The 16,910-nt window shown below is 40.3% G+C and overlaps 1 protein-coding gene across 1 annotated transcript in view; it reads left to right on the plus strand.

The window, feature by feature from the left end:
• The window catches only part of pcdh7a (protocadherin 7a), a 44,030-nt gene extending 33,268 nt beyond the window's left edge, over window positions 1-10,762 (plus strand). Inside the window, exons 4-5 of the mRNA XM_044029059.1 lie at window positions 3,669-3,870; window positions 6,783-10,762. Of these exons, the coding sequence (XP_043884994.1) occupies window positions 3,669-3,870; window positions 6,783-7,321 (741 nt within the window). The 3' untranslated portion in view covers window positions 7,322-10,762. The remainder of the gene's footprint in view (window positions 1-3,668; window positions 3,871-6,782) is intronic.
• Window positions 10,763-16,910: the final 6,148 nt, after the last annotated feature.

Raw genomic sequence — 16,910 nt, forward strand, 5'->3', positions numbered from 1 at the left:
TTTGTCAATGAGTGAGAGACTGAGGTAGAAGAGTTGGAAGATGAGAGAAAAGAGGGGTTAGAGACGGCGCGGGTCAATAAAGCCTGCTATGTGGAAGAGCAGTGGGACTCATAACGAGGTCAAGGACACATCATCGATCGCCACATCATAAAGCTGACTGACAAAGAAAAGAAGGGGTGGGGGGGTGCACAGGGAGTAGAGTTATGACTGTGAAAGCAAGTTGACTGCAGCATCAACTGAAGGAAGGAAGGAGGGGTGGAGGAGGAGAGACAGAAAATAAAATTACCAGGACAAGAAATGAAAGGGGGCAGCTCTGGTCAGACAGAGGGTTAGAGGGAAATCAAATTAGAAGGAATCATTGGTGAGCAAATGAATTCCGTCCGTACACGTACACACACACACACGCACACGCACATACAACCAGCACCTGGCCTTCAATAACAATAAATCACTCCTCTTATGTCAATCAAGCCCCAAACCGTGCTCCAGGATTACTACATTTATAAGTCACCCCAGCTCCAGCATGACATAAGACCTGAGCATTCAACGAAGGGACATACTTAAATCAAATTTTATTCATGAAGCTCTTTACAGAAACAACACAGCTGGTCAAATAAAAACTGAAATCCATAAAACACAACAAACACAAGCAAAGAGCAAACATCAGAAAACACGGAACGCAATGAGATACAAATAAAATAAGCAACAACATCATAAGTAATGTAGGCTGCATCTCATACTGTGGTAAAAACCCAAGGAAAAAACACCCAATGTTTTAAGATGTAAAAGCTGCCAGTGAATTAGCCTAATGTGAAGAGGCCACTTAAGGTATTCAAGGGTGTTTGGAGCTGCACCTGTGAAAGCCTCATCTCTCTGTGGGACAAATATAAAAGCACCTGATCAGCAGATGAAATCAGGGCCGGCCCTATGCATTTTGGTGCTCTAGGGAGGCCCCCCCTCCTCTCTCCTCCACCCGCTGTCACCCAACACACACACAAGATTCATAATCCCATGTGATAAAGTCTACCGACTTGTTCTCTCAATTGTAATTGAAATATCTTAACCCTTTAATACCTAACCCTCAATATGTTCACCTTGCTTATTTTAACCATAAAAGGGCCAGAGAATGTCCTGTGACTAACGGCTTTTGCCTAATTTTCCAGAATAACATCCAACTGGATGTTAAAATACTGTTTTAACAATTTAAACACTACAGTTGTGCACGAACAACAGAATTTGCATGTTAAATTTGAACAGTATTAAATATCACGTTTTGAGTCTCTCAGTGTTTCTTTGTCTCAGTGTGCAAAAACAGGCCAAAAAATGGAAACTATTCGCAGGTGTTCTCTTCCCACTCTCTCCTCTCTGGCAACAAAGACGCCGATTCTCCGGCTTCCTGAAACAGCGCCAGTGAAATTACCGTAATAACCACATTTTGGCTTTGATGTGCAACTTCTCAGCTTTCAGAAACCTTTGGAATTTTTCCTTCCAAGTGTGTTGGATGCTTCATATGCAGCCCCCATTTAGCATCAAAACTCTAAACTCTACACAGTGGAGCTCTAAAAGAATTTGTTTGGAAACGTTGTTGACCTTGACAAACAAACAAACTTGTTGTCTTTGTCACAACCACAGGAAAACAAAAATCATCTTACGTCATCGCTCTCTATTCAGTTAGTCTGAACAAGTGGAAGAGGTTGGACTTTCTCATCTTAGCTAATGCTCTAAAAATAAATTGCTCTCTCTCCCTCTGTGGAGAGCAAGGCTGAAGTCACTGTTGCTTTTCCATTAGCTTCTAATATCTCTTCCTCAGTCTTGCCTGAGTCTGCACCATCCCTTCTGTCTGAGTCGCTTTCATTCTTCTTTCATCTAAATGTTGGCGTGGCAGGAGGAAACAAATGTTGTGTTGATTTTCTCCATTCTGCTGGATTAATTTTGCCCCTCTCTCCGCTTGTCTTTTATGTTCATGAGGTGCGATGTTTAAATGTTCCTTTTTTTTCCTTTGGGTCGTTGGGAGAAGGAAAAACTGAATGAGTTCAGGTTTAGCTTTTATCCCAGTTGTCCATCAGTTTCCCTATAGATTATCCCAAGGCATACTTTCTGAGCTGAAGATCTTCCACTGTAATCTGCTGCCTGCCCCCCCTCTGTTCCCTCACTTCCTCTCTTTATGCTGTGTGTTTCAAAGCGGGTCTAATTTTGAAAGGGTTGTAATTTTGCAAGCAGCTAAATGAGTGTGAGAGATAGATAGTAGGGGTGTTGTAGAGAAACGGGCTTCCTGGTGCAGTGCGATGCCTCCAGGCCAGGAGTTGTTTAACTTTCTCTGATATTCCCTCAGCATGGAGTTATTACACTGTTTCCCCCTCTCTGAAGTGAAAACTGGTCCACTAAATAGACCGGGATGATTTGTGTGTTGGAATCACAGCAGGTGCGATGCAGAGCTTGAGTGATTGAAATGATTTGTTTGTGAATTACACCACTTCCACTGCAGCGTTGGGACATTTTTGTTTTATACTGGTGGCGGATTGTCGGACGGTTTGTGGCTGCAGTATACCTTGGAAAACCCAGTGGTTTCATTTCCTGCTTTCCACGAGAAGAAAGGGATATTCATTTTTATTCATATCTCAATTAATTTGCACACTGTGGTTTCTACTGCCCCCTGGCCTAATATAAAATAATAGAAATCAAATCAGTACCATGGCAAAAAGAGAAAAAGAGAAAACTAAGCACAAATAAAAAAAATTAAAAATCAACAAATGATAACTATTATAACGATATATTCTCTATATCCAATAATTAAAAATTGTCTTTATGTGTCTATGTAGGTTTCAGCACACCCTTTACTTGATATTTTTCTCATATTTAAATGTGTGAAATGAAATAAAAATGGTAAAAACAAATGTATTCATCCATCTCGCCAGTTTCCAACTTACAGATCATATTTGTGGTTTCCTTTAAAAAAAAGTTTTACAAAGTTCTTTATTTGGGTTTAATTGTCTTTTTCAGCCATGGATTAATTTACTTTGTGTAACCTAATAAGTATTTTTACACAACCTACACACAAAGCAGGACAGTGTAGGTGAAACTGACCTAAAATAAAGTGCTCTGTCGATGTTATTTATTAAGAAGGAACACGTCACCCAGTGCACTGGTGTGGCTCACTGTGTGTTTAAATGAAAACTGTGTCTATGCCACAGAGGAAGCAGCTACAGTACATGAGCTTAATAAGAAAAGCTCATTCAATAGCTTTGTTTGTTTGTTTTTGTTTGGGGTGGGTTTTCCAATGAAGAAAATTATATATAATCCCTAGAATTATTGTTTAAACCTTCACTTGTTTTAATAGCATAGCAAGTAAGTGTTTTTACAGTTTATGACCCAGCTGTTGCTACTACACGGCACCATTCCAAATGAAAAACAGAGGTCCGTAAACTTCAGCCACGTCCAGCAGCATTAATCTAAACCTGGATTAAAAACCAACTGCAAACTTTAAATAACAGGATTGGTTGATTGTTACCCAGCATGGTAGCAGTTTATCCCATAATCAGGGCGAACACGTTCAGATAATCTGGATGTCTTTGCCGACTCCCGCCTACTTGCCAAATCCCTAGATTTAGAATTTCAAATGAGGATTTCTGTATGATTAATCCCATATTGTTTGTGTACGTTCCGTGCAGGGGACCCTTCGACGAGTGACCTTCTCGGTAGTCAGCCAGCCCCAGGACGGTGGCTGCTATGACAGTGGCCTGGAAGACTCGGAGACACCAAGCAGCAAAAGCTCATCAGGGCCACGGCTGGGAGCGCTGCCGCTGCCTGAGGAAGGATACGAGCGAACCACGCCTGAGGGCAGTGTGGGGGAGGAGGAGCATGTGGAGAATGGTCAGAGCAACAACAACACACACACACACACACACACACACACACACAGATATTACACACAGACATGCACAGGTTTGTGCAGTTGTTCTTGTTAGGATACTGCATTCAGTCCACGTAATGTGAACAGCCTGACCCTAACATTAACCATAACCAGGTAAACGTACCATTAATGACATGGTGTGATAATTATGTAACATTTCTACATGAAAATATGTACAAAACAATGTGACTGTTTATTAACATAAGCCAAAACCTTCCCATCCATCCATCCATCCATTTTCTACCATTTCCTCCACATGAGGGTCGCGGGGGGGTTCTGTGCCAATGTACACACTGGACAGATCGCCAGAGCATCGCAAGGCCACATAGAGACAAACAACCGTTCACTTTCACATCTACAGTCAATTTAAAGTGTGCAATTTACCTAATCCCCATATTGCATTTTTTTGGACTGTGGGAGGAAACCGGAGAACCCGGAGAAAACCCACACACACGGGGACAACATGCAAACTCCATGCAGAAAGACCTTTGTTCTGACCGGGTCTCGAACCTGAGTCTTTTTGCTACAAAGGCAAGAGTGCTAACCACTACATCCACCGTGTGGCCCCCAAAACCTTTACAATTTTAAATAAATCCAGAGAAATCCATACTTCTTTTCAAGGTAATGGACTGTTCCATTTTGGTCATCCTCTAATGGTGTCACCCGCCATCTCTGCTATAATAAACCTCCTACGAAACGACAGAGCGCAGTGAGCAAGAAGGTCACCGGTGCAAATCCCAGTTCGACCGACGGGCCTTTCTGTGTGGAGTTAGCGCGTTCTCGCCATGTGCATGCAGGTTCTCTCCGTAGTGAGAGTGAGGGGTTGTATGTTGGCCCTATTGAGTGTGTGCCCCGCCTTTCAACCCATGTCAGCTGGGAGTGGTTCCAGCCCGCCACGACCCTCATGTGGAGGATAAAGTGGCAGATAAAGATAAAGAGTCAATATCGCTTGATCCATTTGTGTGTAACGGATCACCACCGAAGCTCTCTCCTCATGAAGTGTGAATACACAGGAGAACGGCAACAATGGTGTCTTTTGTTAATGTTTTCACCGAGAGACCCTGAGGAAAAACTATATATATATACGGTGTGTTATTTTCAAATCGCAGGAGGCGCAATATTTTGTTAAAGCCAAAATGTGCGTGTTAGAATATCATTTTAGATTATTTATTATCTTGACCTTTACACCGCTTATTCTACAGACTGAGGAGAACATCTTTGTCTCTCACAGATCTGCACAAAAATGAAAATTATAATTCCCTCTGATATCGCAAATCGTATCGTAATCGCTGTCGCAATTCCTGTCAAAAGAATCACAAATAGATAACTTTAAGCTAGCTTTAATCAGACCCTCTGGACCGAGCTTGATTAATACAGTGAATCACCAATCAAATATAATTTCAAATTGCAGTCAAGAGGCTTCCAGAGTCATTCACTTACTTTTTGTTACTCGAGGCTTACAAATGTTTTGTACAAACACGTTCAATCTCTTTTACACACACACACACACTTTTATTAAAACCTTGACTTGCTGTCAAGGTTCCAGGAGTCTTTTCTCTCTTCATGTGATGAGAATGTTTGGGGGTTGTGTGTGTGTTTTTTGTTTGTTTGTTTTTAAAAGAAACAGCTGCCCTGCATTTGTTTGCATTTGCCGCAAATATTTTGTGTGAACACTTGAATGTGCAATGTGAAGAGTGTTTTAGAAAATCTTAAGTGTTGTCGTTTGTCGTGCCGGAGCCTCATCCGTGGCCTTGCTGCTGTCAATCAGCAGCCCATATTCCCTTTCACTGAGGAAATTGTGTTTTTGCCTTTTTCTAACGGGTTTTTTTGGAATGGAAATTTGCAAGAAAAAAAATAATTTTTTTTTATTATTATTTCACGGTGTGTTTTGCCCTCATCCCTCTGTATGTGGTTATACCTAAGCTGGAACAGAGAAAACAGACCAAGGTCACTTTGACCTTGGCTGACTTCTATGGCTTTATATCAGATTCCAATTAAATGCTGCCTTTTCACCAACATGGGAAATACTGACCTCATGGTCAGATGGGAAAATTAATAATTAGTTTTTTATTCAAGAGAAGAATAATTGAAATCATCAAAATGACAGTGAAGGCATGGATTTCAGTTGAATGTATGGAATACATTACTATCTGTAATTTGACACCTGCACACATACAAGTAATAGTTACCTCATCTATCATCATTACAACTCCTGTATTCAACGTGACGTCAGTATTGATTCATAAACAACTGATTTACACAGATAATAAACATAACCTTTGACACTTGACTGTGCAGGACAGCAGCATTCATCTCTGGTGCCTCTCTAACCTTTTGATCGAACACCCATGCGCTGTAACTCAGCCGATTTGTAACTTAATCCTTCCTTTGCACATGAGGAAATTTGTCATTCAAATATCTGATAATTATCTTTGGCTTCCAGTGGATGTTGCTTTGACCTCACCTCTCACCTTTTGTGTACAGCTTAGCACAGCAAAGTGCTATTTATTCTTAGGAATTCTTTTGAAGTCAGCATTTTTCATTTTGCTTTCACTGCATTTTTTTTTGCCCATCTTGCTTCCTTAAGATTCTGTCCCCTAACCTTTGTCCCAAGTTTGTATTTACACATTTGTCTCTCTCTTGTATTCCTGGTCAACATTCACCTCCTGTATTTAATCTCCTTTTTCTTTTAATTGTCTCATCTTGAATTGACCTGATATCAATCCATCTATCTTCATTTATATAGCAATTTTTATGAATTTAAGTGCTTTACATAAAAACACACTTATATAACTGAACATACTACTTCCTCTCTGCCAGTTCTCGATGGGGTTTTTTTTTCACTCTTTTCTTTGTCATTTCCTCCATCCAGATGCCAGACAACTGCCAGACGTAGCTCTGACAGGAAAGTGTACCCGGGAGTGTGATGAATTTGGCCACTCTGACACTTGCTGGATGCCCATGCGCCCTTCACCTCGCCAGCGCCAGCGTCATGGCAGTGACCCACCCCGGCTCTCCACCTTTGCCCCGGGAGACGATAACAACAATCTCCGTGGTAACGACCATGAAAGTGACAGCGAGAGTGCCGGAAGCGCAGGGAGCTCAGAACCTGGTGTGGTTGTCAGTGGAGAAGGCCAGAGATTACCGTTAGTCAATGGGGATCCTCTCGGCACCCTGGGTAGAGGAGACCGCAACAGGAACATGGGCGATCACAACCGCAACCTTCTCAACCGCAAGATGACATCGGCATCCTATGACACCTTTAGCAGTGCAGGCTTTGGGAGGCGCCAGCAAGAGGAGGAAGCAGGAGAGGGCCAGAACCCACCCGAGGTCATACCACTGACTCGGACAGGAGGGGACTACAAAACCACATCCTGTCTCACATTGTCACGTCGTGAGGTCTACCTGTGACAGCCTTGCAATGGAGCACATCTCCCTCTTCTGTAGGAGAGGGAGAGCCAAGACTTTACTGGCAAGTCATCATTTGGAGAGCCTTATAAACCTGTGAAGATGTGAACATGTCAAGGAAGATGTGATTCAGATTGGAAGTTTTGAATTCTGACTAATATTTATTGGCACTTAAACTTCAGGAAGTGATGGATCAACCATTCAGTCAGCTTTGATCACAAGTACTCTCTAAAATTGTTTTTTTGTTTTTTTTAAGACTACCAGAGAACATTGCCTCTTGGCAAATATCCTACTATGTCTTAGTGGAGGAGGACAGCTTCATCTCCTCTTTTGACCTGAATTTAATGCATGCCTGACCCTCTGCCACAGAGGGATCTCTGGGAAGAAGACGGAGATCGAAACTGAGTAAATCCTGGTGTTATAAACGCCTTGGTACATACAAAAACTTTCTCTGAGGCGAAAGCAAAACATTTTTTTGAACTCAACTGATGAAATATCTTCTGAAAAACCACCGAGGTCTTAGTCAAAGTAGATACAAAGAGGCTATGGGTCTTTGATTGGGATTTTATTCAAAGCAATCAACTTTGTAATGCCTAATCAAGTCTATTGTATAACAAAATGGAAATATTAACCGATGAAAGTAACCATTTTAGTCATGAATTGAGAATCACACAAAAAGGTGTGTAACTGTAGAGTTAAACAATAGGCAAAAAACAAATGTGCTGAGCTAAAAAAAATAAAAAATCAGGTCTTGTACTTTTAGAGAATATAAATATTCAAGTTGCAACAAAATGTGACTTTTTATACAAATGTAACCATTCAAAGTCAAGGTTCTCACACCGAGTCAGGCTCACGTGAAAAATACGTCTTTATGTTTTTACCTTCTCGTCCAGAATGTATATATTGTATGTGTATTTGATAAAACGGCAGTGTTCTTTCCCTGCTGCTGCTGTCGCCCATTTCCGAGTAGACTGAGGTGCTGGTTTCATGAGACACCGACAGCATCCTAACAGTGTTCATCATGTATCATAAACTGTTCTTTCGGACACATGCGCACACACACACACACACATGCACGCATGCACGCGCCTACTCAAACAGACCTTAGCATGTAAACACAAACAGTGCATCAGCAGAATGTGAACATGCATTGGGCCACAGTTTATAAAACAAGATTAAGTGGCAGTGTAATATAAAGTATATAATGACTTGCATTAATTTTCATACAGAAAACATTACAAACATACACACATGCAACATATAAGAACATAAGTAAAATATAACCATATTAAAATGTGTGCAATGTGCAAAATTCATATGCACTATGTGTGTATGTCTTAATCATACTTTTATTTAACATATTGCCTCTCATTGAACTAGCTGTAGCATTTGCCTGCTCCTCTCCAGCCAGTACTTAAACATGAACTGTATTTAAATGATTATTCATCTCTCAGACCAATATCTGGGGCTACAGCAGAGGGAATTTCAATCACATCTACTGTATGTAATGATAAACAATGTTGGAATATGAGATATTCAGCATACTGTAACTAGGAGTCATAGACAAACCAAATCTCTGTAGTTTCTGTAAGAAAAAAAATGGAAAAGAAGAAAAGACTCTGCATGAAAGAAAGATAATGCTAACTTTTTTCTCTCTCTTTTTTAAAACCACATGCCTTTTTGAATACCCTGCCTATTTGGATACATCTGTACTAAATGTGTGTCTGCTTACGGGGGAAATTGAGATAATGATGGCAGCGAGGGAGTTAGCGTCAGTAGATTCAACTGATGCTTCTTTTATCACAGGGCGAGTTTGGGCTAACCTTGGGCTTTTTCTCTTGTTTTTCACACTCTAGAGTTGGCACGAAGGCTGCTGCAGGCTGAAGCAAAAAAACAAAACAACAACACAATGTAGTGGGAGTGCATAGTGCCACGACCCTTTTGGCCACGCATTGCCGACCTCAACACACCCATGCTGCTGTGCTGAACCGTGCGGATAACAAACTCCTTCACATTTGTCCTTTCTAGCAGCTACTGCACAGCTCCAGACACACTCTGCTGCACCGCGCTAAAGAGTGGGTGTAGATCAAGGCCAGCACATCTTAATTCTCATCATAAGTGTTCGGTTCAGTGGTGTGATAGGGATAATAGGGTTAGGTCGTCCCTGTGGTCTTAATGAGCTTTCTTTCTCCGCTCTTGATCTGCGCAGGTCTCATTACTGTCTAGATAGGCAAATGTAAAAATTGCATCACTCAATGTGTCTTCTGGCAGTTTTGGATCAGATGAGGTGACAGAGACTCACTCTGAGGACGTGCTGCAGTTAAGTTTCATAGATTTTTGTATAGTTTGGAGTCAACACTCAGCAACACTCAGGTAGGATGCACAATAGTGTTTGACCTTTAAGTAAGTACTTGTGGCTTTGGCTGCACACTGCTACTGCTGCTTGGCTGCCCCTCACTAATGTGTGGAAACAGTAAAGTAGGCAACACGGTCGATCTTTCAGTCTGAAAAAGGGTGTGTGTGTGTGTGATTTCAAATTGTATACCTGCATATAGCTTCGACCTTACAACTCCGTAGCTTGTTCTGGATCCCTGATGTACTTACTCTCTCAGCCTTCATTAACCCCAATTTCCCAGCATGGCTGTTTAATGAGCTCTGTTGTTTATGGGAATGTGCTGACAAAACATGTAAAGTTCACACTGAAAGGGTATTTTGTGAGAACAATCACAAAGTCCTGCAGGGTCCATTCACTGCACATTCTCTGGGATCAAACCCTCGGATGTCATGGAAGGTTTTGAAGAACTAATGTCCAGTTTGTGAGACGTGGAAGGACACTCAGCCACCACAGTGGCAGATTATTTTCTCAGACTGCTGTTTTATTGCAGTTGCATTATGACACCTCTCAAACTCTCCACTCTAGATTTAAGGGAACTTGCTGTAAATGAATCTCTGTGTGTATGTGTGTGTGTATCTTTTTTTTTATACTGCACGTTTAAACATGAATATGTTTTATTCTACTGCGAAGCACAGAGGGGAGACAGACGAAGAAGGGCGTCAATGCCCGAGATCAAGACATTTTCAAAAACAGATGCTTCAGTGGACATCGCGTACCTGACTTTCCCCTCGTGCTGTTATCCTTATAGCCATGTACAGATAAAACTACACTGTAAACATACAGCTGGAATCCATAACAGACAATGGCATGCTTAAGGTCTTCAAATCTGCACTTGAAAAGAAAAAATGAGGAAAAAAACTATTTTTATTTTCTCCTTTGTTTTCTTTCCTTACGGGACTGGCTCTATTTTTTGCTGCTCCCAACCTGTAATTACATAATGAACTAATTGCATTTGGTATGATGAGAGAGAAGAGGAGCCGTCAATGAATGGTTTGGTATGAAGATGAATAATGTAAAAGTTTGACTTTGACATTAAAACTTCAAATACTCTTGTTTGTCTTTTTTTTCCTTCTCCTTTTTAATTCCGTTTCTCAAGATTGTGACTGTGAGATAATATTGCTAAGACAACAAGGGAAATATTCTTTAATATTTTAGAATATTCATTTTACATTTTTATTTGGACTGAATTGAATGACCTTATTTTAGACCAAGCCAAACACAGAAGTATTACACATAAACTGTTTATAATATATATTTAGATGTCAGTAGTTGAATGGTTCAATTATTAGTGCATACCTTAGTCAGAATCAGAAAAACTGATGTGACGTCTTTTTGGCTCAACACACACCAGTGCAAATCTCAAATATGCCTGTTTTCTAAAACTAGTAAAATACACAGCTTTGAGACTAATTAATAATAAAAATGACCCTAAATGCAAAGTGCCATAGTACATGTATGAGTGCTCTTAATTGCTTTTTATTTGTCTGAGAGCCATTTATAAATGCTTTTGGGTTGCCAGGTTATAGAAAATCCCTCCATCAGCAAGAAACTCACTCTTCTATTGGTCAAAAAGACCCCATCAAATGGACTCCAGTCCATCCAGTGGACTGTGTGACCACTCACTTTATGGAAAAGGGCACCTCGACCAAAACTCATTTATAATTTATCCACATTAACAACTCCTGACACAATAGATAACAACACTATTAATTGTCTATGGAGCTGCGAGTGAACATTTTGCCAACAGGTTTTTACGTACACCAATGAGGTTATGTTTTCACTGTATGTCTACAGTATTTACTTAGACTTCCAAAGTACTGTCACACTGTATATCCTGTTGTACATTTTCTGTGTGACACAAGGTTCCCGAATGTCTTGTTCCATTCAAACCACGAGAAGACCTGTCTTCCTCACAGCAGCGTCTCTGCCACTCACTACAGAAGCTCAGTCGTTGTCTTTGATAGCAAAGCCAGAAACGTTTTTGCAAAAGAAGTTACCCACTGCCGCTTTGGGTGGGTGTGGGTTGAGGGGCGAATACATGAATCATTATTATTTTATTATTCAATTTAATCATTTGGGTTATCAGTGTGTTGGATTGTTTGGCCTTGGTGGAAGTATTCACTGTACTTCTTTTCCTGAATACTATGTTTCCTCACAAAGTGAGTGCTTTCAGGCCAAGATGGACTGACATTTTAAGCTTAAAATCAAAAGTTGAATAGCCATTCATTACAGCTGGTGTGTTAAAAAAAGCTTTTACCTAATGGTACCATATTATTGACAAAACAATGTGTTCAAGGTCTTCTCACAAATTGGACAGGAGCTTTTGACACTGAAGACGCTGCGGTTTGACGATCGCATGCTGCTGCAGAAAGCCACAGAATAAGCCAGATATTCTTTTGTCAATGTTCTTTCCAAGGTCAAATGCTTTCATGCCCAACCAACAGAACCAAATCTTTCCCATTTGGCAGAATGTCACGTTAATTCTCAAATTTTAATCTGCAATGTCAATTTGCACCTGGCTGACACCCAATAACAGTATATTTCTAAAGTTCCACTAAACGAGGCAACATTGATCAACTTTATCTCTGAAACTGGGTGCAAGAAAACTTTTAGAGTGAAGAGAGCAATTTGGACTTAGACCTATCAGGAAATGTCTCAGAGGTGTTAACTGCTGTTAAGATTAGTGTGAATGAATCAAAATGTCAAGAAAAAATAATAATAATAAATACATTTCCTCATGTCTAGTATACAACAGTGACATCATGTGGTCATAAATCAGTATGACTAACCGTTTTTCTCATAGTGCTTAAATCATTCTCTGGTGAGCTATTCTCATTTGTTTCAAATTCATTTAATTACATTCAAGGATTGAATAAATGACGCTTTAAAAAACAGTTTCTCTAGCGTAGAGACATGGGAAACTAAAAAAACAAACCAACGGAAGAGCTTCAAATTAATTTATCTGCAATTTCGGTTTAACAGCCTCTTTGAGCAAACGGTGACAAGATACGTCTTCCAGATTAATTTATGACTGAGATTATGGCCTCATTCTGCTATAAAACACTGAGAAGACATTCACTGTGCGACAGACAGGAAAGCGTACCTGGAGCCCGCGAGTGGAAGGCACAAAGTCATATTTCACAATTTGTGTCACTGCAAATAAAAAATGATAATAGGAGGATAATGCATTTTTCTGAAGGTGTGATTCAGAGGAGTAACTCAGGGAAAGAGATGAAGCTTTGTAAAAGGTCTGGATGTTGCATGCCACAACCATATTCAGAGATAAGGAAGTGAATGACTCTCCAGTGGATTCTTTCTCTCGGCAGTCATTTAATACACTGAGCACAATGAACCACAGTGGGACCCACTTTAGTACCATCCCTATCTCAACTGTGGATGGCTGACCCTCCCTTATCAAAGTCTTAAAAGACATTTGCTCACTTTTTGCTCAGATTTACTCCCTATCACCACATAAACTCCAAGGGAAAATTCCAACATATTGAAGGTGAGTAATTAATAGGAGGTTTTCCACTGTGATCAATTTTCAATAAATTATCTCTTTAATTCTCTGCCAAATGAAGTGTCAATTCATGGATTTAGGTAAAGATGCCAGAATACTGTATATGTTCATAGCCATGGAAAAACCAGGAACAAAAACAAGAAAGCTAGTATACTTAAGAGTTAGAAGGATCAAAGATAGATACATACATCTAATATCAAATAAAATAAAAAACATTGATGTGGCGTATTGTAGATGTATCAGTCTGTTGCTCAATGAGCTGAGCTAGTTGCTAAATCATTAGCATCACAGTCAATACTTTATGCCCAACGACATTATTCAAGCACATCAGGTTAGTTGGTTATTCATATTAATATCAGATGCTCACATGCTCCCGTTACAGTGTATAATAAGTTTCATGTGCGTATCATTTGCAAGGACAATATTGAGCTAGCTAATAACAACGTTAGCCACATAAGGTTGAGCATGAATATTGTTTTATGTATGTGACTTCAAATGAACACTAACGTAACATAGATTAACGACGTTAATGAAAACTCACCCCATAAGAAGATAGGAGGTTAATGTAGTTACATAAACTCTGGAGAAACTTTGCGGCGACGTTGCGGCCTCTTCTTCCGTAGCATTTCCATAGCTTAGCAGGCGTGAGATCGGAGTTGGTATGACCAGAAGCATCTGTCTTCTCAAGAAGCACAGCCGAATATCTGCTGTAACAGCCGCGATTTAATTGTTCTGCAATTCGTTTTTCCTTCTCCATCTCCATTCAACAGTGAAAACACATCACTGTTTCACTGCAGCTTCTCCACTTATATTAGCATTAGTAGCAGTAACAGCAGCGGCTGCATATTAAGTAGCCATGTGTTTCTTCATTGATTGGCAGACCCCCGATACTGTGATTTGAAGCATGTAGTGTCTTCTTCGTGATTTCAACTTGCATTATTCTTTGTTTACTAGACTTGTTGCTGGTTGGTCACATTTCACATCACAAGATACAATACACAAGTATAATCTTAAACAAAAGAAAAGAAAAGAGGAATAACTGCCCACAGTTGTGTGTCTTCAGGAAAGAATGGTCCAGACATAACTATTCTCAGAGGAGCAATTGTCTTGCAGCCGGCAGTAAAGTCGTAAAAAGACACATAAAATAAAATCATTACACCACCACACTACAAACTATCAACAACTGTCTTTTGAGCATTAAAAACATCGCATACCATATCAATCATGCACTCACAAAAGTCATACACACATGTGGCAATCGTGAAAATAATTTTTAGTCCTGTAAATCAACAGTTAACCAGATAAATGGACTAAGGATTGTATGTTTTGCAAAAGAAGAAAGAAAATGAAAGAAAAGGAAGTCCAGGTATTTGAACTCTTAATAAAAGTCCAGGGATGAACGTTTTACTGATTTCATGAAGACAGGGGAGATGCCAGATGAAGTAAACCTGAGAATGTTAACCTCCTCACACACTGTCGAGTGTATCAAATGGTCTTAAGAGTTGTCAAATGCTTTGAGGTGTTGAAGTCGATTCTCCGTTTCTGAGCGTAAGCAAGCAAATGAATTGAAATGCCTTTGAATCGCCTTTACACACAGAGGCGGGAAACCCGGGGGCTCTCAAAGTGAAAAAGGGTAATCGTGTAATATGTTGATGTCCAGTAAGCTGACATCTATAGCCGAGTGCTGCAATCCTTCCAGCACCAAAGAAGCATTCAGCACCAGAACAGCATGAGCATAAAGCATTGCAGATGTGATCAATTCTGTCAGAGTGCATTGTTCTGCTCAGGAATAGCCTCGCAGCAGAGCTGTAAACATCCCTCTTCACTGCTATGCCAGACAGTTGCTGTGAGATTTGATCCTCCCTGTGTTCCTCTGTAGGCTGTCACTTATGTCTTTCCATCTTTTTATGGACACATCAGCCTGAACGTATAAAAAAGCATTCTGGGTAGAATAGCAGGAATGAACACATACATCACAGTTTCATATGGAAGCATACTGTATGCTTCAGCATCTGAGAACTGTGAGCATCAGCCATCAACAATACAAAACAAGGAATCTTTAAAGGCCCAGTGTGTAGGAAAAGGAGCATAAGTGCCAGGGCCATGACCAGGTTTTGGTCTCTTTAAGGACTCCTGCTCCTGAGAAGGTCAGTGTTTGACATCTGGACTGCTTTCATAGACCCCCATCATGCTAAAGTGAGCAGTGTTCATTTCACTTGCACATACACATGTGCAGAATTTGATATTATTATAAGAACATTTGATTGTTTAAAACCTTCTTCAGAACAACATGCATGAATGTGTTCTTGAACTGCACAGAAATCAACTTTTGAGCTGGACATTTCACTCTTTCTCCTTACCAGAATGGCTTATACATAGATGTTGGTGTGTATAAAACTGGTTTTGTTTTAAGGATGATTATACACTTATATAAACTGAGTTATGGGAAGTATATCCAGTATTTACCAATAAAACCCTTGTTATAATGAGGGAGAACCTCATCTCTGAGGAACTGGTTAGGGGTTGGATTTGAATTGTGGATAGGTTAATGTTAGGGTTAAGGCATTCATTTGTTACGGTTAAAGTTAGGGATAATGCTTTGCTTAGGCTGACAAAATGATAGGAAGTCAACGTAGTTTCAAAAGAATTGCTGCAGAATGGCTGTGTGTGCGTGGGTGAGTGAGTGAGTGAGTGAGGGAGACTGATGACCTGCAGGTGGTGATGTGTGTGTGTTCCTGTCTCTAGTGATTGCAGGGGTGTGTTTCATCTGCTGATTGGCCGTTAGTTGACACCTCCTGGTTTCTAAAAGCCCAGACCGACAGATACACTCTCTCCTGTTGTTTTTCCAAATTAGCGCTCAGCCCTGGCTGTTGTGCTTGAATCTCCTGAATCATTGACAGCTCGGAGCTGGAGTTATGACAGTGGTGATATGCGAGCAGCTATTTGGTAGCTCAAGGGTGTAATTTCAAAAACACACATTTGTAAATTATGATACACTCTAAACATGGTAGATGTGTTGTTTTAGTAGTAGGTTGAAAAGTCAATTGCTACTGCAGTGTTTTGTTTTGTTTTCTTTTGTTTTGGCATCTGGTGGAAAATCTATGCCAAATCAGCATTGCAGATAGGTCTGCTGTGGAGACTGCAATCAGATGCAGCCAAAAGAAAGAGCTTTGTTTTGTGTTAAGAGATTGGCAGCAAATGTATTGGTCTATCTTGGTTTTAACCTTGATGTCTACTTGGAAAACTTAAAAACTACTCCGCTGACTTAACATTGACTTTCACTCCCCAAGAGTGACGAGTTTCCCCACCCAAGGAAAAGTCTTTGGTGCAGCTATGTCTGCGTTCAGAGCAGGTTTTGTCTTGTACCAGAGCTCAACGTAGACACCAACTGGACAAAAGTGGGTGTTACAACCAAATTTCTCACATCGTGTGTGTGTGTGTGTGTGTGTGTGTGTCAGGTTTCTCTGTTAAGTAATTTTTTTCGGATCTGAGCTTTATTGATTTCTTCCTGGCCCGCGGCTGCTTTGTATTGCACATATTTTTATTTCTTCTTGTTTAGTGTGAATATTTGTACCATTAGGTTTGAATCCAAGTCCTTTTGTACAGAGTGAATGTCAGCATAACAATCAGGACATCCTGGTTCTCTAGAAAGATTATATAATGTCATCAGTGTTAGT

Source organism: Solea senegalensis, linkage group LG6 (assembly GCF_019176455.1).
Source record: "Solea senegalensis isolate Sse05_10M linkage group LG6, IFAPA_SoseM_1, whole genome shotgun sequence".
NCBI classification, from domain to species: Eukaryota; Metazoa; Chordata; class Actinopteri; order Pleuronectiformes; family Soleidae; genus Solea; species Solea senegalensis.